Below are 25,701 nucleotides of genomic sequence, written 5' to 3' on the forward strand. Positions count from 1 at the left end.
CTATGGGTGACATCTAACATTAGTCATAACTCTGAGAAGATCTATTGATTTCAGTGAGTCTACTCCAAGTGTTACTTAGAGTGATAGCCAACTATCTTAGTAACTATATTTTATCACTTTAGTATTATGCATAATGTCTTCGGTTTAAACTAAAAATATCACATTTTTATTGTAGTACTATCCTATAGAAGAAGTTCTTGCTGCAGAATATTTACTTGAAGAATTTAGGCCTGATTTAATAGAAATGGTATTGGATAAATTAAGACCTGAAAATGTCCGGTAAGCTATATTGCCACATCCAATATTTTGTACAGATTGAGATGGAAATATTTTGCAGGTTAAAACTGCTAATGGATTGTAGATTGTACTTTTAAATCCAAAAGAACTTTACTCGTGCAAAACTCCTTGAATGAAATATTTAAGTTTTCTTAATCTATACAAAGAAAAATATTTAGCATAGCGTGGAAGGAGGGAAGAACACTGCATAATAATTTTAAGAACTGATAGAACCCTTTGTCATATTTACGTAACTAATGTGTAGTTCTTTTGAATTATCATACGATGTTGATAGACTTCATTGAAACTTCACACCCATGTCACTGACTCTTCTGGATGCTTGCACACTAGGGCTCAATTGAAACAATCCTCCAACCCATAGGTGAAGAAACGAAAGGAACAGCAGGCATGCTCTTCCCCTCTAGCGTGATGCTTTTCTTTGTTTTCTATTTATTGTAACTCTAGTTTGCCACATTGGCAAACTGGTCAGTGCTTGCCCTTGAAATCAGAATCTGAAAATGAGATTCGAATTAGGTATCTGATTCTAGTTGTGGCAGGTTGAGGGGCATAGATGACACAAATTGATTATTTGGGAAACTGTAAAGATGATAATTGCTGCAGAATAGGGACTGAGAGGGAACTTGTGCTTGTAGGATTAACTGGACTGAGCCCAATGCTTCTACTTAAGGAAAACACACTCTTCTTTGTGCAGCTCTTCTTGAGAATCACAGTGGTTCATCATGGTTTTTATCTGTGATTGTATGCTCACCCCAAGTTTGCACTTGGCCCACATACAGGGTCCATGTCAGCAGACACCCCTGACTGCTGCTTAATTCATAGTAATGTATTGACTTGCTCTGTATTTGTCATATGATTTGTAAAACAAGATTGTTGCAGCGGAGTGGAAACACAGTTGTCCACTGGCAACAGAGAGGTTTTTATTAGTGGCAGGTAACCTCTTCCTGCTATTTTCAATATGATAGACTTTCATACTTGGTCTACATAATTGACTTTTATTTTTTTGCTGAAGCCATGGTTCTCTGCCAGTGTATGCTAGAAACACTGAGATAAGCAGTGTTCTCTCATTGCCAGTGACAGAATTGTTACCATAGTAACTAATTTCAAAGGGAAATAAAGCTTCCCTCATACTATTGTATTGTGCCTTGTAGTCATACATAGTGTGAAAGAAGGCTGAGTGGGGTGCTTCATTTACAGCACAGAATCTTCCATCTTGAGATATTATTTGGCAGCCAAGGACAAGGTTAAAATGAAAAATTGCTAGTTATTTCTGTCTCTGATTCAGCCCTATCCTTTGTTTTTAAGGTTATGTTTGTACTAAATGTTCAGATTGATTAAGTGTTCCATATATCCAACTGTCCTATAGTCTTCTAATTAACTACGAGTTGGCTCTGAGGTGCTAGAACAGGATTGATAGTAAATGTTTTCTCTCGCATATAATTGGCCAGAGAGATGCTAATTACTTTTGCTATTCTGCATTATTTCTCCTTACTTACCCCCCCCCCCAAAGCATTTCTTTAAAATTCTAGACCATTTGAAGCCTGGAAAACTGTTAAAACTAATTGGAAACAGTTGTTAAAATGTTGCAGAGAGCTTGATCACAAAAGTATGTTGTAGTTTTACCCAGGGATGACATTTGCATGGTCTTTTCCTTTGCTTCAAATTTCTGTTTAGAAATGGTAGAAAATGAATTTAGGAGCACCTTGGGTGTGTTATATATGCTCTTAATTGCTGGGAATTTTTTCAAATATTCTGTTAACGTCTTTTTTAAAATACTTGTCATGAAAGCTAGAAATCTTTTAGTGAAATTTTTAGTGAAATTTTGCATAGCTGCAAAAAGCAAACTGAGCTTAATATATTAAATCCTGTAAAATACATCCTCTTATATGCAAGCTCAGTGTATAATATCTCTCTCTCTGTGTGTGTGTGTGTGTGTGTGTGTGTGTATGTATATATATATAATATCTTTTATGACAAAGGGGTCGTTTAACATAGCCATTTTGATATGGATAAATGTTGCTTTTTCTTTTACTGACAGGAGGATTACATGGAAAAATAGAATAGGACATATAGAATTTACACTATTAATAACAGAATCTTTGAACTTAGTGACCAAGCAGAATTATTTGAATAGTATTTTGGGGGGCGGGGGAGGTAATATGCTTGCTTACTTACTATGTTTTGGTTTTATTTTTTAGGGTTGCAATAGTTTCTAAGTCTTTTGAAGGAAAAACTGATAGAACAGAAAAATGGTATGGAACCCAGTACAAGCAAGAGGCAATTTCTGATGAAGTCATTAAGGTGTGGTGAGAAAGTTGGTGGTAAACTGAATATGTAACCAGTATTTTCACACTTCTTACAATCAGGGCGGAGGAAGGGGGGCGGTGGGGGCGGTCCACCCCGGGTGTCGCCATTGAAGGGGGTGACAAAATGCTGGGCGGCACTCACTGCGGGGCCTGCAGCACACCCAAGGCAGGCGTCTCTCCTGGGAGTGATGCGGTGGCTTGAGTGCCCGCAGGCTCCGCACTGCCCCAAATGGTCCGCCCGCCACCTTCCCCTCAGCTGTAGGGCGGCTGAGTGGGAGAAGGCAGGCAGACTCCTCGGAGGCCCCGCGGAGCGTCCTGCCCTGGGTCGCCCCACCCCTGTGGGTGGCTGGCCCGCCCCCACGGGTGGCTGGCCTCGCCTCTGGGCACAGGGCACGTGTGCTGCCCCAGGCGCCCGATCGGCTTGCTCCGCCACTGCTTACAATAAAGTTTATTTTGTGTTGTTTACAAAAGCAACTAATACTGTTGCTTATATAAGTGTGTCACATTGGTGTCAGTTAATTTCAACTGGTGTTATGGGGGGAAATAGATTTCACTTCAAAATGTGAACCAAATCCTTGAACATCTCTTTGTGGTGCAGCCAATACTATACATGTTGGACCCTTAAAACACCTTCCCCCCCCCAAAAAAAATCCTGATTAATAAGCTTTAGCGAGAGAGAAACTATGTGCAGAGCACCTAGCTGAACATACAGCTATGATCACACACGCAGCTGTGTTTGGAGGATTTGTGTAATATTTTCACATATTGCTAAGAGTGAAAACCAGCTGCTCACATGGTGATACATATTGCAGAAAGCATTTCTTAGTAGTTCTACACAGTGGTTAGAGCATGCACTCTAGCCCTCAGTCAGCGCTATGTTCTAAGTGTTTATGGAACATAGTTAAAAGCAAACTTAAATGGTATTATTTGAACTGCAAGGAATCATACAGATTAAATAATTTGAAACATTAGTAATAATTAATTTTGTCATGAATTTTGAAGAAGCATGATTCATCAGAGGTCGATAATCCTTCATAGAGCAGCACAATTGCAGCACAATTTTTTTTAACCCACCCACTGGATAATAACAAAACTATCCTCTTGTTTGCACATTGAATGTAGAAATGGCAAAATGCTGACCTCAATGGGAAATTCAAGCTGCCAATGAAGAATGAATTTATCCCTACTAACTTTGAAATTGTACCTTTAGAGAAGGATGCACCACAGTACCCTACTCTTATCAAGGTAAGCATATGTATTTAATAGTTGTGGGTGGAATTTCGGGAATATGTACCATTCTTTCCTGAATTGCTTTTGAAAGATTAAGGTCATTGAGTAGGCTGCTTATAATATGAACAGTATTGTAAGAATAGATTGTAAAAATGAATGAAAATTGGATCTTTATTTTAAGAGGTGACTAGCTCCTATCCAGTTGCCTTTTTGCCCTGTATTCAAAGTATATAAACCTTCACACAGTGGTGGAAGTGAGTTCAAATTGCACAGTTAGGAGATGAACTCCTAATGGGTCATCCCAATATCAGGTAAGCCCAGACCCTGCCATAGCTGTCTCTTCTTTCCAGACTTACCTGGCAGTGGTGCAATCAAACGGCGTATGGATTTAGTGTTCATACCGGCAAAAGTCCCACAGGGCTTAGAGGTCCTCCTTCCATCTCAGAAATGTTAGCATATAAGCATGTGTTTAGACAGCACAAGGGAACATCGTAGGGAATAGGTCTGCATCACTGTGTGCTTAATTGGGGTGGGGTTGGGAAATTTGGGCTCTGTTAAACCCTGTGGGACTGCACCCAAACTCAAATGGCCTGGCTCTGTATGTTTAAAGAATATAAACAGATTAAAATGATAAAAATACAGTTTGTAATTTAATAATAATAATAATAGAAAATGTATGTTTTCTTAAACTCAGGACACTGCTATGTGCAAGCTATGGTTCAAGCAAGATGACAAATTTTTCCTACCCAAAGCTTGTCTCAACTTTGAATTTTTCAGGTATGCACGCATTCTTGTCTTTAAAATTTATCATTCTAAGCAGAGTCATTCAAGAAAACATTTTATCATGCTTGGGGCTGCTACAGTGGAATAACTGAGATTGTCGGTTCCCACTTATTGCTGCAATCCAGCATTATGGATGTGCAACAGTGTGCACAGGTTTTGTGCTGGCTGAAAAGTATTGTCCACGTTCCAGAGGAGCAACCATGTTAATCTGTTGCAGCACAAGCAACAAAGTCTTTTAGCATCTTAATTTGTTACTGTTAAAGTGCCACAAGAGTGTTTTAAACATAATCCAAGAGCTGTTAATGACTCTCCTCCTTCACCACACTCCTACACCAAACATACCTCTGGTGATAGAGCTTCACAGCACAGAGAATATATGCACAGAAACATGCTTCCACACATGTATGGCTATATCCAAGACATGGGTGTTTATTTGTTTGTTTGATTAATTCATTCCTCAAAGGAAAGTAGCTTTCAGTCTATTCAGTGGAGCAGTCCCTCAGCTTTATGATCCCGATGAGTGCCTTGTTTGACCTGGACAAGTCCACTTTTATACAACTTTGGTACCATTCTACTATCCTTATTTAACCCCTAAAGTTATTTTTGTGTGTGCTAGGAGCATCTGATTTTGGAGGAAGGTTTTTTTAAAAGTAAGATTTGTCCAAGAAGTAGAATGTAGGACTGTTGTATTTGTCAGAAACTGGTATGATGGCAGGAATTAGTATTTTAGAGCCATAATTCCCTTACTGTACACATGCATTTTGTGTCCTACCATATTCTGTGGAAGAATCACTTCTTGAGCCTTTGCAGCACTTCAAGCTGCATCCTAAAAAAGCAAAAGTGGGAATTGTAGTCCAAAAACAGCTGGCGACCCAAGTTGGGGAAACCCTGCTCTAGCCTCCCACCATTGTTTTATCCCCTGCTGTCTCCGCGTGTTGGGGAATATCAATGAGGCCAGTGGATCCAGCTCCATGTACAGTCATATGGAGGGAAATAAATGAACAGGGCTTCATTCTCCTCTCCCTTCAAATGTCCAGAACAATTTTAGAACTGCACTTTAATGCTTTTGATTTTAAAAACATTCTTTAGCACACAAAATAATTCATCTTTGTTTTGGTCTGTCTCAGCTTGGGAGCTTTGAGAACAGTTAATATGCAACAAGTAATAAAATAAATATATTTAGCATTCCTGTGAACCCATAATCACCATTGCGGTTCTGCATAAACTACGCTTCAGGTCTTGCCTCCTTCCCACCAGACCTCTGGGCCAGATAATACTGTTGCATCTCTGCATTGGCTGTGCTTGAATCATTAAATCATTTCCAGTGCAGTACAACTGATCACCCGCAGAGGTCTCCCTTTGTATCTAGTGATGATGAATTACTCAATTTGAAATTGGGATTTGCTAATATTGCTGATAATATTCCCCCCATCAGATAATAGCTCTCACATACCCCAATTTGGGAGCTCTGTTGCACTCTTGATTCAATGTCACTGGGATCTCAAGAGGGCCCAAGCACACCTTTCTAATCTGTGAGCCTCAACTCACCATCCCTATAGTATAAACTTACTTGTAATGTTAGCAACAACCAGGGTGCCTTTCTACAAAACCTCCATTTTCTGTCGTGTCTGGAATGTGGTGTGTAGTTTTCCCAAAGCAGCTGACCGTTCAAACAGAAAATATATGTTCCAGAGCTTCTTATGCTCATAAGCCTGATAATTTCTCAGTGTAATGCTGCTCAATTCATAAGGAAGGCTGAGCATTATGAGCTGGGGATATTTGTATAGACCAGTTAAAAACTTACTTTGGTGAAATTGCTTGGTTCTGAAGTCAAATTTCCTGTTAAAGTTGAAGCATACTTAACATTTTACAGCACTGAAAATGAAATTTAAGATAAAACCAAGTAAGTTAGGTTTTTACACTTAATATAATTGCTAGCTAATTTCATGGTCCCATTTTGATTTTTGAGGAAGCATGTGAACTGCAGTACTGCTTAGTTTTGTAAGAGAGTTTATAGATAGAAACTTGGGTGGTTATATATCTTGAAATGATAATTCCTATATTAAGTAAAATGCAGTCATCCCCCCCAAACTTCTTTATCTTCTGATGAGTTTTGTATTGAAAAGGTTTTAAAAATGAGGTCTCAGCCTTTTCTGATTATGTTGTTTCTGCTTGTGATGGGTCTCTACAATAATAGCCTTGAGATAAGATGTATATGAAAATGCAACATTGTCCAGTGAGTTTTAACATATATTGAGGCCGCATACGTTTCTGGGAGCAAGTCTGATTGAGCCCAGTGAAACTTAACTTCTGAATAAATAGTGTTGGTTTGCATGTCAGAAATCATCGTGCAAAGGGTCACTTGTTTCACATTATTAAAAGAACATTCTGATTTTTCTTCAAAAAGAGATGCATGGTTTTAATTAAATGTTTTGTTCTTTGAATCATTCTGCCCCATAATTATTATTTTGTTTTAACATGCTGAATATTGTTGTACTTTTTATTTTACTTATGATAGAATTCTTCAGTAAGAAATGTTGCTTTGTGAATAATTTACTTGGGCGATGTTGATGATTTCATATTTTTAACTTCTATATGTATATATCCATAATAGATATTAGACCATACTGTACACAAATTACTTCTACTCTTAATCTGGTTTGTCACTCTTAATATGTTGGTGCGAAGCAGTATTGTTGAAACATGACTTGAGTCTTTGAGTTGTCTTTACCTTTGGAAGTCTGTGCAGCGTACTCTTCCTTCTTGGGATATTGCAAAAATATATCAGGGTAGCGTTATGTGCTATAGCTAAATACAAAACTTTGATATTTTTGTGCCTAATATAGAAAATGCCAGTGGTTTGGTAGCAAACCTATAACTGCGCTATTTCCTGATTTTGTGAAACCAGCAGCTGTGTTCAGTGAGGTTTAATCCTGATGACAAGCAAGTTAAGTGTGAGACTGTCCTACTTGGCAAGCTTTTAGATTGATCCACTGTGGCGATTTTTAACTCATTGTATATTTTAAGTGTTTTACATATGTTTTGTACTTGTTTGTAAGCATTTGTCTTTGTAGCAAATTCAGAATAATGTGAGCTAAAAACGGTTTTGTGTAATCTTACGCAGTAGATTTAACATAGATGTAATACATATGTGTGTGTGTGTGTGTGTGTGTGTGTGTGTGTCTCAGTATGGAATTGTTTAATCAATCTTTCCCCCTTTAGCTGTGTGTTTGTGTTCACATACTGTCTTAATATTCTCATAACAGGAAGCAGGATTTTCTTTTTTACTGTGTCCTTGAGATCCAGTATGGAGGATCTAGCAGAACTGGGAAGTAATTGCAGCAGATATTTTACTTTCAACATTTTCTTCCAGCCCATTTGCTTACGTGGATCCCTTGCATTGTAACATGGCCTATTTGTACCTTGAGCTACTCAAAGACTCCCTCAACGAGTATGCATATGCAGCAGAGCTAGCTGGCTTGAACTATGATCTCCAAAATACCATCTATGGGATGTATGTAAGTACCAAATCAAGGAGAATCTTAAAAGCCTTAAATTTACTTCCACTAATCAGAAGGAAAAAAATTGATTTGCTGGAAGCAATTTTTCAATGGCTTTTCCAATTGAGAACCTGTTTTTTTCAGTTTCTTTTTCAACCTTGATTTCTAGCTATACTTTCTCATAATTTGAAATTTCTGGAGTCTTCAACATTTCCATTCGCATTCAGCAATTTTTGCACTTCATTTTATGTCATTCACCAGAATATTTGCAAGATTTTTTTTTTTACTTAAAACTCAAATTTACAGTCCGAATTGGAGTTGAGATACTGCTCCATTCCACTAGAGTTCCGAATGAGAAATCAAATTCCCAGTGTTTCATTCCCGAGAATATTAGTTATGAGGCTGCATATACATACTCTTCAGTCATGTTTCTTCATCCATTACCGTGTCGCTCCTTGAAGTATCAAAGCATCCTTTTGTTTTGTTTTTCTTTTTTGTTAGTCGCTACCTTTATGCTGATCCTCTCCATTGCAACATGACATACCTGTTAATCAGGTTATTGAAGGATGATTTAAAAGAGTATACATATGCAGCACGCCTCTCAGGTTTGGTCTATGCCATTGCATCAGGAATGAATGCAATACTTGTAAGTAAGATGGGGTGAACAAGCAAAAATTAGATGGCGTGAGAGTTGAGTGCTGCTTGAAAAAATGGCTACTGGTTTTGTCCTCCTTTGTATCCCTATCATAAGGGCGTGAGATTTGTGCAGTTTTATAACCATTTATTGAATGGTTTGGCCATGATTGGAATGGTTTTTTTATGACTGAGAAGTGTGCTGATGCATTACTGATCTGCATTTCTTACTCATTTGTATAGTCTAGTAACCTTGAAAGAGTTGCTATGTTTTTAGTTAAACATGGAGTTCTGCTGGCTTTCAGTCATTTAGATCCTAATATATACTTAAAAAATAAAAAACCCCAGCCACCACCAAAGTACTGCAGAGCATCTTGAAGACTAATACATTTATTGTAGCATGAGCTTTTGTGTGCCAGAACCACCTTCATCAGACATGCAATTTACTAAATATTACTAACTGCGTTATTGGTATGAGAAGTCTGCATTTCAGGATCAAGATGACTTGTGAAACAGGGTCCTTATATAACACATGAGTACATTAAAAAGTGATCTCTAGTACATGACTATTTCTTTCCTAAACTTTCCCAAAACATAGCACTTACTTTTAAGACTCCAGTAATCTCTGCGTAGGTCATATATTTTCTTTATCTGACGAAACATGGGGCTGCTAAAAAGCATGCTTTTTAATGTACTGGTTTCAGTGCTAAAATTGGCTGGGGGGAAACAGCACAGTTTTATAGTATTTTTGCTTATTTACATTTGTAAAGGTAAAGGTACCCCTGCCCGTACGGGCCAGTCGTGTCCGACTCTAGGGTTGCGCGCTCATCTCGCTCAAGAGGCCGGGAGCCAGCGCTGTCCGGAGACACTTCCGGGTCACGTGGCCAGCGTGACTAAGCGGCATCTGGCGAGCCAGCACCAGCGCCGCACACGGAAACGCCGTTTACCTTCCCGCTATAAAGCGGTACCTATTTATCTACTTGCACTTAAGGGTGCTTTCGAAATGCTAGGTGGGCAGGAGCTGGGACTGAACGATGGGAGCTCACCCCGCCGCGGGGATTCGAATCGCCGACCTTGCGATCAGCAAGTCCTAGGCACTGAGGTTTTACCCACAGCGCCACCCGCGTCTCTTAATTTACATTTAATTTAATTTAATTAATTTAATTTAATTTAATTAATTTACATTTAATTTACATTTGTAGCTTGCCATTTTTTCCACCATGGAACTCGGTGTGGTTTACAAAGTGTTGTTCAGCAGCCTCTCACCTGATCAGACCTATTTAGCACCAGCAAGGCTGCCAAGGTGTTATGTTTTCAGACTGCAACCTGGGATCTAGTCAATATGAGTCAAGTCCATTCTAATTTCTTTCATCATGTAGCACAGGGGTTGGGGAGCCCTTTTGACTTCATAGGCCAGATCCTTATTAGGATCTGCCTCAGTGGCTTAGTTTGCAAGGTTGGCAGAGCCTCCCACATACCAGTCACCAGACATCACAAATGACAGGTGAGTAGGTGCATCTTGCAGGCAGCAAGGTGTTGCTAAAACAAAGGTTTTATCCTTTATATGCGCAAGGAGCTTTGCAGATGCTGCTGGTCATCAGTACCTGCAAATCCTCTTTTTTTCTTCTTCTTCTCCTGTCCCCTCTAGCTCCCTATACACCTTCAGAGTAAGCTCCAGAAGGGGGGAGAAGCCTGTGCAGCATGTTTGGGGGGGGGCAGGAAAGGGAGAGGAAACTGAAGTCACATTGCACAAGCAGCACCCAGTTGGCACTGCGTTCTATACAGCCTTGTGTGTATGGTGGTCAACTGAGTTATGCAATGATTTTATGAACCTGTCATCTTGATTAAACATTTGTAAGTCCCTACTTCTTAAAAATCAGTATATAATGGACTCTTCTGCTTTATTAACTATGGAACAGAAGTTTTTCTTTCCTATATTCTTTTCTAGATTTGAGTTCCTAGGATACTTTTATTCTTCATTTGGAAAAAGAATGATAAACTACTCTTTTCATTCCAATTAGCATATTGCTTTTCTGATTTTAATCCTGGGAAAGAGCAACAACATTTCATTCCGTTTTCTATTACCTGACATTTGAAGCATTGCTTTGCAGCATGGAACAATATTTGTTTTCCACTATAATTTTGCTTTGTAATTGTAATAGAAGATGTTAAGTCTGGGAAAAAGTAACGCAGTAATAATATCACACATAGACTTCCATGTAGTAAAGGGCAAACCTTAGTATTTCTGGTGAAATAAGGGAGAATGCTTCCCAGTGTTAAGAAGTTGCTGTTTACTGCTTTGATGGACAATCTAGAATTCTAGAAAACAGAATATTTCAAACACATAACAGCTTATATATCCTTTTCCTATAGCTTTCCGTAAAAGGTTACAATGACAAGCAGCATATCCTGCTCAAGAAGATTGTTGAGAAAATGGCTACCTTTGAGATTGATGAAAAAAGATTTGAAATTATCAAGGAGGCGGTAAGCCATCTTGAACTTGACTTTGATCCTTATAAATCAGAATATCAAGCAGGGGAAGACACCATACATGCAATATTTCATTCCTTGAAGGCAGGAGGGGGTGTACAGGAGCCTAAAAGTTCAAACAAGTTATGAACAATGTGTAGGGAATGTACATATGCCTGCAGAAAGGTATAAAACTGCTGGGGGCAATGATTGGTGCCACACTTGGACTGTCGTCATTTGCACACTTGCCTGAGAGTAAGCTCCATTTGAAAATAATGTGACTTCAGAGTAGTCATCCATAAGATTTAAGTCAATTAAATTTAGTGAGGGCTTTTTCAGCTATGACTCTGTCTTTCTGTAGTTCTCTTCGTCTAGCCAGCACATATATACTGTTTCCCATCCCTTAGTGCTGGTTCAGAGATTAGGAACAGACCACAGGATCCCATGCTTCTTCTTCTCCACCTGCCAGCTGCTCATCAATTACAGGCAAATTCCTGATATGTTTTATTGGCCCCAGTATTGGTTGATGAATGCTACTCGGGGTAACCTTTTAATCATGGATGAATAATGATTTGCCATCCAGCTTCAAACTATGATATGAGATCTCAGTTAAGAGAGAGTCCTGCCCATTTTGAAGGGCATTTATTTCTTTTATCTGACCATATAATTTGAATATAGAACACCAAAAAATCAGGCAACATTCATTGCAAATCTCCATTTCTTAACCATTATTTTATTTTAACCTTGTTAGTACATGCGATCGCTTAATAACTTCCGAGCTGAACAACCACACCAGCATGCCATGTATTACCTCCGACTACTGATGACAGAAGTTGCCTGGACCAAAGATGAATTAAAAGAAGCTTTAGACGGTGAGCCTGTTTATATATTTTGCCCATTTTATTTACATCTTTTCTATCTAATGTGTATTTTTACTTGTTTTATAATTTATAATTTTAATTTATAATTTATAATTTATAATTTATAATTTTATAATTGTTGTTTATTAGTCAAGCATTTTTTATCTCAACTGAACTTTGAGGAAAGTATTTTAATTTCATCTCAGTCTTAAATAGTATCTGCATTCACACTACTGTTCTATGGAGGGTATGGAGATTTTTAGTAATTTAGATTGACTTAGTGGTGGTGAGAAAACCTTTTAAATACTTTATTGTCATGTTCTAGGTTTTTAAGATCTAAATTTAGAATTTAAATAATCCTTAATGATAACCAAAACCACATTTGTTACAGAGGGAATATTAAAATAACAAAGCTTTAAGCATTTAAAATAAGTCCATTGTGAAGAAGCTTAGCATAATCATCAAAATATCTTTCTCTAAAACATATCTAGTTTAAAATTATCCACCAGCAATAACTAGTCAATCCAAGAAGATCGTAAGCTTCCAAAAGTATGCTCAGATGTGAAGTTTGAAGTCCCTCACAGAAAAGTCCCACAGTTTTGGTGCAGACAGATTTCAAGAGCTTAATCCCCCTAACTGGGGCTTCATTTAGTTCAAACAATCTGCCCTTAAAGAGTGCCTTTTAAATTCTGGGATCTGGACAGTATAAAAACACTTTAAGAAATTAATTCCATATTCCTGTGGAAGAAGTGGTTATGCAGTATGACCCATGGATATATAATTTGCCTCTTATTTTTTTACAGTTGCAGTTGTGCAGTTCTAAAATTCTGTTTGATAGTCCTAGGAGAGGGGTCTCCAATACTGTGCCCCCCCCATGTTTGACTCTTAACTCCCATTAGCCCCAGCCAATATAGTCAGTGTTCAGGAATGATGTGAATTGTAGTGCAAAACACCTAGATGTCAGTACATTGAATATTCCTGTTTTCAGATGAGATTTCCAAATACTTTTCAGAACCCCAGCATGCTGAATGCCATTCCTTTCTTCCACTCTCAAGTCCTGTTTCCCTGTTACCTTTTAAAAGTCCAGATATGCGGCTGTTCTAGCTCATCAATTTTCTTTGAGTCTAGGGAAAATCAGAACATGGGAGAAAGGTACAGGCACTGCCACTCATCTGCTCACCAAGCATAGCTGGTGCTTTTCCAGGTTGGCAAGCTCAACCTCCGTCATATTAAGTCTGTGAACTCTGTAAACACTCAGTCTCTTTCAAGACAAAGGCAAGCACAGTAATATTTGTTTTATACTCTCAGCCAGACTCGTACAATTTGCTCCACTTTGTTCAGGAACATTGCATGGGGCAGGGCAGAATATAGGTCTCGGGAAGAAAGCAGCAGATATTTAATTCGCTCACTCCAGTTTGCAGCCACATAGCTCACTCAGGGCTCATGTTGCTCCACTTAGAAGCCCATGTCTGTTATCAGACAAAAGAACTGGGCAACACAAACTCATGAGTGATTCTAATGACAGCAACAGAGAATGAAGCAAAGGGAAATCACTATCCAATCCAACCTAGTCCCCATACACATCTTCAGGGCCAGATGTGCTAAATGGTCTTATGGATGAACTCAAACATCCTTCTAGTTTAGCATTCTGTTTGCAGCAGTGGCCATCTATATGCCATTGGAGATGCTTACAGGCAGGACATGAAGACAAGAGCCCTCCTCTGCTGCCCCCCTCTGTTGTCCTTGCAGTAATGGGACAACTTCATTGCATTGTTTTTAAGTGACACTGAAACATCAGCACCGTCTAGTCAATATAATCTCAGTTGAGAGGGGGTTCCATAAGTGGAAGTCCATCACTGAGAAGGCCCTGCTCCACTTCACCACCCCACGGGCCTCACCCTCCAGCAGCACCCAAGCAGGACTTCCTCCACAGGTCTTGGAGCATAGGCTGGGCTGGGAGTTATCAGGGGAGGCGCTCCTTTAAATACTTGGATCCCAGGTTGAAGAGGTCTCGTACCCCAGTACTAGCCTTGAATTGGGCTAGGCAGATAACCATCAGTCAGTGCAGAATTTGTTGCAATATGATTGCTTCTTGCCTCCCTGTATAACAGCCAGCATAATCATTCTGCGGTAGCTGCAGCCTCAAGAACAACCCCAAATACAGCATTCCTATGTTCTCTACCTTACCATCAGTGATACCAGAGATCTTATTCACACAGCATCTATTTACTAGTGATCCATATGCCTGGCTGTAGACAGGCAGGAGGAAGAAATTTATTTCCAACATTCTCTCCTCACCCCCTGACCCCTGTGTATGTGTCCCATCTTTCCCTTTGTACACTTCTACAAGGGAGTGGAGGTGTGAAATCTAGGTTATGCTGATTGTTTAGTTTCTAAGGTTGATTGCCACAATCCACTCTGGTGGCACTTAAACTTGTATTCACCATTTACATTCATCTACACTCACATGTGTTTCAGTGGGTGTTTGGATGTGCCTGTAGCTAAAGGCATTAATCCTACCATACATATCTATGAAAAGTTTAATTAATTTCAAAATAACCACCAATCTCTGAAACTGACATTCAGAAATAATTGCTGTCAAGATGATGGGGAATGATAAACTACATGTTCTTTTATGTAGTTAACAGCTTAAGCTTTATCTTCAGCCACCACCTGAATGACTGTTACTATTTTTGAGGCTGGATGTCTGTTTAGCCTAACTGCAGTGCAGCATAGTCTGTCTGTCTGCCTTTCTCTTTTCTGTGTTGGAATCTGGGTCAAATAACATGTGAATTCTAAGCAAGACAAACTACGCAGTGAGCACTGCAATTTTGTCCTGGAAACTTTCCCAAACCTGAATATTTGTGAAGAAAACTCCCACTGACTTTTGTTGATTATTATAATTTTCTTTGTCATCTTCTAAGACATGTTTTGGATTTTAGGATGATATAGGCCTTGTTTTTCGAAATGGAAAATGTGATTGATTTTAAACATCTAAATATCTATTGTAGATGTCACCCTTCCCCGTCTCAAGGCCTTTATTTCTCAGCTGTTGTCACGGTTACACATTGAAGCACTTCTCCATGGCAATATAACAAAACAGGTTGGTTTGATACGTTTTTCACCAGAAGCAGATTTATACTGATAATTGTACGTAAAATCAAGGGTTTACTTAAGTTTCTCTATCTTTTGATCCATGCTTGCTTTTTAAATCTCCATAAGCTTTTCTGTCAGGTTTGCTTGTCCAATATTGTTCTGTGGGTGTCTTTAACTAGAGAAATGAGTATAAAATAACACAAAAAGGCTATGACATCTATTTGAAATGAAATCTTCACAATGCTGTATCCCAGACTTAGGTTTCTGTTTCTTATTACATATCTTGGAGACAGTACAGGTGCACAACCATATCTGTGATGTCTCTTTAAGCTTACTTTTCACATTCAAGATTGAACTGTGTGATGCTTCCTTTTTGTCCCAGATAAGTAACTGACCCTGTTAAGTGATTTCTTAAAATCAAGCAAAACTACTTGAATGTTCAAGGGACTTGCATTCCAACATGTATTGGAATGAACTTTCAGGCAGTTTATACTTCATGGTACAGTGGTGCCTCGCAAGACGAAAAGAATCCATTCTGCGAGTCTCTTCGTCTAGTGGTTTTTTCGTCTTGCGAAGCAAGCCCATTGACGGATTAGCAGATTAGTGCTATTAGCAGCTTTTAGCGGATAAGCGGATAAGTGGCTTAGCGGCTTAGAAGGGGGGGGGAGGGAAAAAAACCCGCAGGAACTCGCAAGACATTTTCGTCTTGCGAAGCAAGCCCATAGGAAATTCGTTTTGCGAAGCACCTCCAAAATGGAAAACTCTTTCGTCTAGCGAGTTTTCCGTCTTGCGAGGCATTCGTCTTGCGGGGCACCACTGTATCTGCGCAGTCTGCTTCAGTGATGAAATAAGGCTGTAAAATTGAATGCTAGATCCACACACTTAAGTTCTCAAATAGGCATATAATTTGAACCAAGAGCATGTATTTAAAATAGCTGAGAATGAAGTCAGTGGCTAATGTTAAATGGCAGTCTGTGAGCTGGAAATAATAGACATTGTGACTTTAATGTTATAGTATAAGATTGCCTGGTACAGCTTTGTGAGATGTTTGAATATTATCTTAGCAAAGGAATTTAATGCAGCGATGTTAATGGTACTTTTGATAAAATTATAGAGCTAGTTTGCTTCCATACCTACCTGTAAAATGAGACTAGGGTCTTACATATTTGCGCTAAGTGTGACAGCTCTGTATTGCGTATATTGGTTGGATAAAATAAGTACGAGGAAGGTACCAACAGCCATGTTTGTAGAAAAAACTTTAAGGTACTCTATCTGTAGAAACTGTATATATTTTATGTTAAAAGACAACAGTGAATGAGCATGTCCAGCTCACTTATTTCTGAGCATCTTAAAATAACCCTTAATCCCATAGTAATGGTAAAATAATTTAAGGCAAACCAAAAGGGCAAGGTCTCAAAGTCCTCCCGTATGAGCCATTAAGGACTAGTAAAAACTATTTGAGTCTCCCCAGATAGTGAACTGCGCAGTGAACAGTGACATCTACCATACCTGGATATTTGGTTTCATGGAAGAGGAAGTGGCTTTCCTTGACATTATTTATTTAATCAAACCACACCCTGATTTAGCATTTTTAAATGTTGTCTTTTCTATGCAAGGTTACTTTCTGTGATGTTAGAATCCAAAAGGTTTTGGCTTACTGAATTTGAATTTTAAAGCACATTTTAAATGAGATTTTCTTGAGTTCAGATCAGTTGACCCAGCCTTGTAGTTTTCATTTTGAAGTTGCATATCTGAATATGACTGTATCTTTCAAAATGGCTTTGGAGTTTTGCATCTCTATAAGCACAGTTAGCTTTTAACAGCCTTTATTATTTTGGATTTAATTTCAATACATCTTGATGAGTTTGTTTCCTCTATAAAGGCTTTCCCTAGAGTGACGGGGCTTTTTTGTAGATTTGTTACTCATTATCATAAGGTTTTATTTGGTACTTTAATGCATAGTGATTTTGATATCAACTCCAGAAAGTAAGACTCCTCTCTGGAGATGGTCAAAGGGTTTTATAACATTGGCTTGTCAAAGGCATTTTTGCTGTTTGTGCAGCTGTATTGTTTTAGCCCCATGATACATACACGTCTCTCATAGTTACAGGCTTAAGAGGACCATGGACTTGGACCTTAATCAATGCATAAAGTAGGAAATGAAGGGGGAACTAAGGAATTGTGTGGTTTCACTAAACTTTCAGAAACTAAATGCAGAAGAGTAGGAGACAAGAGTAATATGGGGATGATACAGCAGATGCTGGCTGTGGACATCAAAGTAGCAATGAGTTGACATATTTTCTGTAAATGAAGAGGCGTGGCAGGGAGGAAAAAACAATTCAGCCTTGTGTGCTAAGATGTAGGGCACAGCCATTGCATATAAAATGTGTATTTATTTATTTTTTTAAAAAGTTGATCTTGTTTTCTAAAAGTATTTAAAACATAATGTAGAAGCAAAGATTCAGCCTTTCAGTTTTGTGTGCTTCATAGCTGTCACACGTACCAACTTGGCTTTGCATTCCTAATGCTTGCATCTGCTGCAATTAGTCATCTCCTTTTCCTTTCTAATTTCGCCATTTTCCGTAATACCTGTTATCCTTCTGTGTGCTACCACATGGACAATTGCCAGGAGATGAATAAAATCTCCAATGAATTTCTTCTCTTCCAGGCTGCATTAGGAATTATGCAAATGATTGAAGACACTCTCATTGAGCATGCTCATACAAAACCTCTGCTTCCGAGCCAGCTTGTAAGGTATAGAGAAGTACAGCTGCCTGACAGTAAGTTGTCCATTTGGACATAAGCTATAAAACATATAAAGCTGAGGTTCATGGTGCTTACATTTGCAATACGTCAGGGTGAAATTTCTTGATTTGTTTTTAGAAAGTGACTTGCTTTCAGTACTGCATGGCAAATATTTCAGAATCAACGCCAAAATGCTATATTTTTTTGGCAACAATAATCTAGGTCTGTGTTGCGAATCTCTGTGTTAGTTTTGGAGGAAAAGGTCTTCCTCACTGAATAGAGTGCAGAATTACTATACAAATGAAATCACTCAAGTCTCAGTATTTGACTTTCAAATATATATCCTGAATTTATTCACAGTGTGCAAAGAGTTAAGCACTGCAGAGTAGGAAAATGGATAGCAATGTGTAGAGGTGCATCATGGGCAGATCATGTACCATTTTGGGGCTAGTTGATAATGTGGAAACGGGAACTACTGTTTACCAAACCACTCACTGGCATTGTTTGGGGTAAAATAATTATCTGATTATAATATAAGCTGAAGTTCTTTGCTTATGGAACAAAGAAACCATGGCTAGAAAAAGTAATTCATTTCAGTCCTGGGCCTCCAGATTGCATTTATACTCTCTATGCGATGTACACTAGTTTAGAGAAGAAAATATATTTCCCCTTCCATTCATATTCTGTTGACGATGGATGGTTCCCTGCTTGACCATCTTTCAAAATGACCCTTTGCATCATTTTCATGTTTTTTTAGGAGGTTGGTTCGTCTATCAACAGAGGAACGAGGTTCATAACAATTGTGGCATTGAAATATATTATCAAACAGATATGCAAAGCACCTCAGAGAATATGTTTTTGGAGCTCTTCTGTCAAATCATCTCAGAGCCTTGCTTCAATACTCTGCGCACTAAAGAACAGTTAGGTAAATAATAGATTGCCTCTCTCCATAGATCACCTAAATATTGTTATGGTGAGCAGAATTTGGATTGTATACTTCAGCCACTATAGTTCAACGTAACATGCTGTCCATGTGATGGCTGTGGAATCCAGCAATGGTTTGGGGCCCTTCATGCTCAGTGACAAATCAATGAAATCACTGTTTCAAAGAGATACAGGAGAATCATGAAAGTGATTTATACAATTTTAATATATATGCTGTTTTCTTCATGGTCAAAATGCATAATGTGAGATCCCTCCATTAGCTTGCACGAAAGCTAAAACCTGAGATTAGTTACGATAGTTATATCATCTATTCACTTGATGTAAGGCCATTTAAGGCACTAATGGTCATGTTAGAATTTGGCCAGAATTCAAGGGCAGAAATACAAACCCCTTCTGTCTTTTTTAATTATTTATTTAGTGAGTCTAATAGAATGAATTATTTGGTTTTTTTCAAGGTTACATTGTGTTCAGTGGTCCACGACGGGCAAATGGTATCCAAGGACTACGATTTATCATCCAGTCAGAAAAACCTCCACACTACTTGGAGAGCAGGGTTGAAGCTTTTTTAAAAATCATGGAGAAGAGTATAGAGGACATGTCTGATGAAGCCTTCCAGAAGCACATCCAGGCTTTAGCAATTCGTCGCCTTGACAAACCAAAGAAACTGTCTGCTGAGTGTGCAAAATACTGGGGTGAAATTATTTCCCAGCAATATAACTTTGACAGAGGTAAGAAGCACTCCCAAGCTGGAAATGTAATTTTTTTGGATGACAGCTTAACAAAAGTAACAATTCAGACCATCTAAAGTGTACCCACCATGCATGATAAAATAATAATATTTAGTTCTGGAATACACTTGGAAGATTAATTAGTGTCAAAGTCACAATGCTGGGATGCTGCACATAGCCGGGGCGACCCAGTCAGATGGGTGGGGTACAAATAATAATTTTAAAAAATTAAATTATTATTAGCTATTTCTGTGGTATTACCTATTTCTTTGCCCCATCTAGACCACATTCCATTTTTGAAACCTGCCTGGCATGTATTCTTATAACCGATTATGTGATGAGGGATTTGCATTCTAGAAATTCCAGTGCTGTCTTATCCCTTCCTTTGCATCAGTCTAAGAACATATGATGCTTGATGCAGATACTCCTGATCCATTAATCATAGTTAAGAACATGGAATGTCACATATGCACAGGCTTCAGAAAATGTCCTGATCCTTCAGGATAGCAATATTTTCAGTGACAGGAATATCCCAGGTATAGGGCGGTATATAAATTCAATAAATAATAATTATAATTACAGTATGCTGAGGTGTTGTGATTTGAAGGAAGTGTAAATTGCATAATTGTATTAATTATAAACTTTGTCGTCCAGATAACATTGAAGTGGCATATCTCAAAACTCTTACTAAGGATGATATTATGCACTTTTATAAGGTAAGCTGATCATAATATTTCTGATTAGTTTAGCTTCTGATTGTAAAATTGTGTAAAATTTAAGGGAATATATTAATAACAGTTTGAGAACTTGATAAACATCACAACTTTTATCTAAATGGAGTACATACATATACCAGATGTTAAAATGTTGCTGTGTGCTATGAACATGACAATAGAGCCTGTGAGTATTCTTCTGGTTTTATTTTATTTTATTCCACATTCTTTTTACCAGGGTAAAAATGTTGCTCCCCAATTATTCCCTAGTCACTCATCAGAATGCTTGCTAACTTAATTCTGTGCATACTGTCAACATAATTCAAACATGTAAATGATAGTTTTTCTCTCTTTTTTGCCTGGACAAGCCAAAGCTCTTTACAGGAACAATTATATATATCTGGTGTGGGTTAAAATTGTGACACTATATTCTAAAAGCTTTTTAAAGTAGATGGGGAAGAACAACTATTTTTGTTGTTGTTCTTTAGCCAGATTCTACAAAGCACACGTTGGCCTTGGGGACATCTCTGCAGCTACTATTGTCATTGTTACGTATAGCACCTGAACTGTTTGTATGCTGTATTTAAGGAAGTTATAGGGTTGTTTGAACCTTGCAATCATCTCTGTATGTATAACAGTAATTGGTGATTTTGCAAAATTAATAATATTGCCTTATTGAGCAGCTGCTTATTGCAATACAAGTACGTAGCAGAGGAGTCCTATAGTCCAACTCAGTGGTTCTCAATCAGTGGGCCGTGGCGCCCTGGGGTGGCTTGAATGATGGTCACAGGTGCCATGGACAACACTGGCCTCTGTCTCTCCTTCTTTCCTTCCCTCTTGCATCTCTGCCTTCCAAAGGCTTGCACAACTGTTTGTTGCAGCAGCCCTGCCTACAAGCTCCCCAGGTGAATGGTGCCTCTGGGGCTGGCCAGGGGATGCTTCCCAGGCCCCTGTGGGGCAGTGGGAGGAGACACCTCTCTTGGGGAGGGGCAGCTCAGAGACCAGGGGCAGCAGCTACCCAGAGGATTCCCAAGGAGAGGGGAGAAGAGAGGAGGCTGCGGGAACACTCCACAAGGGAGGGTGTTTGAAAAGGGATGAGGGGCTGCTAGCTGTGCAGGCAGGGGGTGACATAGCCGGGCTCAAGACTCCCATGGGGTGCCACAGAAAAAAATGTTGGTCAAGGGAGCCATGGACCCAAAAAGGTTGAAAACCTCTGGTCTAACTCAAGCCCAGCTTGGAAGAGACGAGGAGGAAAAAAAACAACAGAAACAAACAAAAGATAATAGTGTTATTGTTTTCTTGTCCTCCTCGTGGGCTTCCCATATCCATTGGCTTGGCCATTGTGAGAGCAGAATGCAGAAGCTAGGCCTTTGGTCTGATCCAATAGGGCCGCACTTACGATATTAACAGCAGTCATGCTCCCAATGTCCCTAGAATAACCTCCCCAAATCAGGGGCAAGACTGCAACAACACTCGCATGCCACATGGACACAGAGAGAGGCAATCTGTGCATGCTAAGAGAGGTGTGCAACCATCAGGTCACAATGCCCACAACTTGCAAGAAACACAGAAAGCTAAACAATGCCAAAAGGCACAGCGCTAAAGCAGTAGCGCACATGCAAAACATTTTGCTTATCCCCTCCAAACTGCCAGTGGAAGAAAGCAATACGACCAGGTGGCAGTAACAAGCAAGGGTGCAATGTGTGCAGCTTGCAGGACAGGTAAAAATGAATACGTTAAATGTATTCCAGGGCTGTTGATTCAAGTTCAGACGAACTAATTTCCCCCCTTTAATAGCTGATGCTTATTAAAAAGGGCATGGTCATTACAGTTTTGAAGTGACTCAGACAAATTCATGCATGCTTTTTGGATCTTTGGTTTGAATAGCCTAAGCAGAATACATGTTACATATATGCCAGTATTGGTTTTGGGAGTAGTACAACATAACAAGGTGGAGGTAGACAAGGAAGCACATGACTCTTCAGTAGTAGAAGCCCGACTAATGAACCCTCCCCCCCCCCCAAGGCTAGAAACCATACAAAAGGATATTTCCTTCCGTGCCCCAGTGGTTGCAGAGCATGAAGCACCGGGAGAAGCCAAATGCACACGCAGCTGAAAGAGGCAGCATATAAGGGCAGTGCACATCCCTTTGGGTCCCTGTTTTCAAACAGCAGAGTGGATTAGGAGATAGCTCTGAATCCCTATCCTGTCTGTCAAACACAGCTGCTCGGTGTGCAGTTAAAATGCATGGTTGCAGACTATGTAATCAAGAGGTAGAAGATGTGCTTTCAGTGTCCCCACACCAGGAGCAGTCATGAGGATATCCAAGATGATAGCCATGTTCCTCCTGTCAATCCACCCCTTATGCACACCCCCCCACACCATATTCCTCCATCTACACCCCCAGTCCATTCATTTCCCCCATCGCTGCATCTGTCCAGCTTTTGCATGCATACACACACACACACACACACACACACTGCAAGAAGGGATGCAAGAAAGGGAATGAAACACTGCATCCCTTGCAGATTATAAGGCAGCTTCTTTGAAGTGAGGCAAACTTCTTTCTGCCATCTAAAAAAGTAAATTAAAAAGTATTTTGGAATTGAAGCCTCTCTTAAAAAAATAATTGTGTAAGGAGCTTGCCATTAACTGTCCCTCCCCTCCCTCCCCCCGACTTTGGAATGGAGATGCTTTTTCTACAACCACTTTAGTTACTTTTAATTATGAATGCTCATTGTGTTCAAGTCAGTGCTAATAGAACTTGACTGTGCATTGCATCATGGCTTTCAGTAGACTTGTCATTACGGCCGATTAAGAAAATGTTAATTATTGATATGAGTGCATTGTAGTTAAATTATTTGATTACAGTTGTGGAAGGCAATTGATTTACTCCCCAGCTAATTCTGTTAATGAAGCTTTTAAAAGATTTGAGCAACTGACAGCTAGATCGACTTTGAATTGCTTACTCTTGCTATACATTTTAATATTGCTCTTAAGCATTGCTGGTGTTTCTAGATTATTCAAAAATGGCCCTCATCTCTAGTAAGTGCACCTATTTCATCATTAATTTTATTTACCTTCCACAGTATGTGGAAGAGATTTTGGCAGAATTTGAGGTTTTCTTGGGCAGGCCACAAGGCACTATATAACAGCCAGGGTGAGTTAATGAGGTGGACTCACTGGCATAACTGAAATATTGACAAGCCAGCCCTGCTCAGGATCAGGGAGGGGCCCAGTAGGTCAGCTTTGTTTAACACTGAACAGGTGTTTTCATGTTTGCAAAAGAGTGACTTGAGATTGTATATGACAGCATAAGAAGCAGCAGTTGGCTGCATATCGCAGTGTGCAAAGGCTACATATTTCTCTTCCTTTTTGGACATTCCACCCTACTTGGATAAAGTGTCCTGCTTGGGTCAGGCATATCTGCCTGGCAGACTTTCTTGCACACTTTGGTCTGCAGTGCAGATGTTCCTGTGCTTTTCTTGGAATAACCGATTGTCATCTCTCTTTCCTCTGTCTTTCTGCAGGAGATGTTGTCAGTTGATGCTCAAAGAAGGCACAAAGTATCCGTGCATGTACTAGCACGGGAAATGGATTCCTGTAAGTACTGAGTGCCTTTCTTTGTTTCCAAATAATCTTCACTCAACTCTGCACAGAAAAAACACTTGGTAGAACAAACAGAATCTTTTGCAAAGGATGGTTATGACCTCTAGTGGATTGGTGGGAGTATATTCACTCTCAGGAGTCCTGGAGAATAACAAATGTGAGAAAAGTTTGCAAGTGTGCAGATTTTCAAGCAGTACGAAAAGCAGTTCAACCCTTTGCTTTTAATGGTCTGTTTAATATCTCTGTATAAAAGTAGATGTTTTCCTAGAGGTTTATGAACTGTTGTTGTTGTTGCTTTAAACAGGCCCTGTTGTGGGAGAATTTCCATCTCAAAATGATGTAAACCTGGCACCAGCTCCACCACTGCCACAGGTAAGATGTTTTTTATTAATTTATGAAAAAAATGCAAGTGCCCAATATGTGCTCCAACACTGTTATTACTCGCTCAGCCTTATCATGTTTAGAAGTAACTATCCCTGTGTTCAAATGAGGCTGGTGGTGCATATCACCACCAGGAAATGCATTGCTCATGGGACCTATCTGGCTGCTATGCTTGGGACAGCTTAACCACTGTGTGAACAAGCCTTTAGAAAAATTGTGAGTGTCGTGAATAGTATAGATTTGGGGTGTGGCACTTCTGGTACATGGAGCTAATTAGGCCCAATTAGGCTTCTGTATTTGGCCATTTGAAGCAAACCACACCTACCTGTCAAGCACAGAGAGATGTTCCTGTCTTAAGATTGTCATCATAACATATTGGATATATAGTTTTGTAAGAAGCCACTTTTTAGGCAAAATTATCTCGTAAATTTTGCATCTGAAGGAAGTTCTTATGTTAACAAGGTTTGGATCTGAGTTATAATTTTTTTTGCTATTGGCTTTTTAACTGAGACTTAAGGACTTGGTCACCCTTTGGCTGATGATTTAAAAAATGAATTTTGCTTCAGTGAATACATATAGGCTATGTGCTTGATTCTCAAAGTTTATTTTTCTAAAATGTTTCTTTGCAGCCAGACGTGATTCAGAATATGACAGAGTTCAAACGCAGCCTGCCACTCTTTCCTCTGGTGAAACCACATATCAATTTCATGGCTGCAAAACTGTGAAGAACCTTTGCTGGGTGAAGAACTGGAAGTGGAAGAGTCTTGTATGACTTCAGTGGATTTTCATAATGAACCAACATCTTAAGCTGTTGTTAGGACAAACAATCCTGTCCATTATGAGGGTTCCTGATTCCTTCTAGGTTCATTCGGCATTTCTGGTGTGATAGGGTTACAGCAAATTAGGCAAATAGGCTGTAGTCATGCGTCATGTTTATTGTAGAGCCACTCTTGGAAACCAAAATCAAGTGGTATATTCAAAGGTCTGTGTAGGTATGGTATATTTTACAATAGTGAGGCCCTTTTAAAGGTTTTGTTTGCATAATGGAATATGAAGAAGCTTACTGAACAAACTGGTGTTATTTTAAAGGCCCTTCCTTTTCTTATGAAAAGTCATTAAGATTAAGCAATTTATTGGATGTGGAGGAACGAAACATTATTAAAATGCACATACTGATATTTTTAAAGAAAAGACTATGGAATTACACCTTAAGCATATTGATCCTCAGAGCAGCCAACCATTTAGGTACTATATAAATCAGTGGAAATGAGGGGAAAACGTCAACAGATTTATTTCAGATAATTTGCCAGGCATATTGACATAGTTTTAATCTTTATACACATTTGAGGACATTTTTTAATATTCAGACTAGTAAAATGCTGGAAACACCTGGGTAGCCACCCTTTTCT

General features: G+C 39.1%; 1 protein-coding gene across 4 annotated transcripts in view; it reads left to right on the forward strand.

The window, feature by feature from the left end:
* Positions 1–25,473, forward strand: part of IDE (insulin degrading enzyme) — a 52,177-nt gene extending 26,704 nt beyond the window's left edge. For 3 of the 4 annotated variants that reach the window (XM_053388748.1, XM_053388749.1, XM_053388746.1), the window contains exons 11-25: positions 176–279; positions 2,493–2,595; positions 3,723–3,845; positions 4,525–4,607; positions 7,987–8,131; positions 11,120–11,230; positions 11,967–12,087; positions 15,087–15,178; positions 17,840–17,951; positions 18,674–18,841; positions 19,317–19,589; positions 20,244–20,305; positions 23,833–23,905; positions 24,216–24,283; positions 24,922–25,473. In XM_053388748.1, coding sequence (XP_053244723.1) covers positions 176–279; positions 2,493–2,595; positions 3,723–3,845; positions 4,525–4,607; positions 7,987–8,131; positions 11,120–11,230; positions 11,967–12,087; positions 15,087–15,178; positions 17,840–17,951; positions 18,674–18,841; positions 19,317–19,589; positions 20,244–20,305; positions 23,833–23,905; positions 24,216–24,283; positions 24,922–25,017 — 1,734 coding nt within the window. In that variant the 3' untranslated portion in view covers positions 25,018–25,473. Of the gene's footprint in view, positions 1–175; positions 280–2,492; positions 2,596–3,722; positions 3,846–4,524; positions 4,608–7,986; positions 8,132–8,614; positions 8,760–11,119; positions 11,231–11,966; positions 12,088–15,086; positions 15,179–17,839; positions 17,952–18,673; positions 18,842–19,316; positions 19,590–20,243; positions 20,306–23,832; positions 23,906–24,215; positions 24,284–24,921 lie in introns of all 4 variants that reach the window. The other variant, XM_053388747.1, reaches the window with a different exon arrangement.
* The last annotated feature ends 228 nt before the right edge of the window (positions 25,474–25,701 follow it).

This window comes from Podarcis raffonei, chromosome 5, assembly GCF_027172205.1.
Source record: "Podarcis raffonei isolate rPodRaf1 chromosome 5, rPodRaf1.pri, whole genome shotgun sequence".
In the NCBI taxonomy this organism is placed as follows: domain Eukaryota; kingdom Metazoa; phylum Chordata; class Lepidosauria; order Squamata; family Lacertidae; genus Podarcis; species Podarcis raffonei.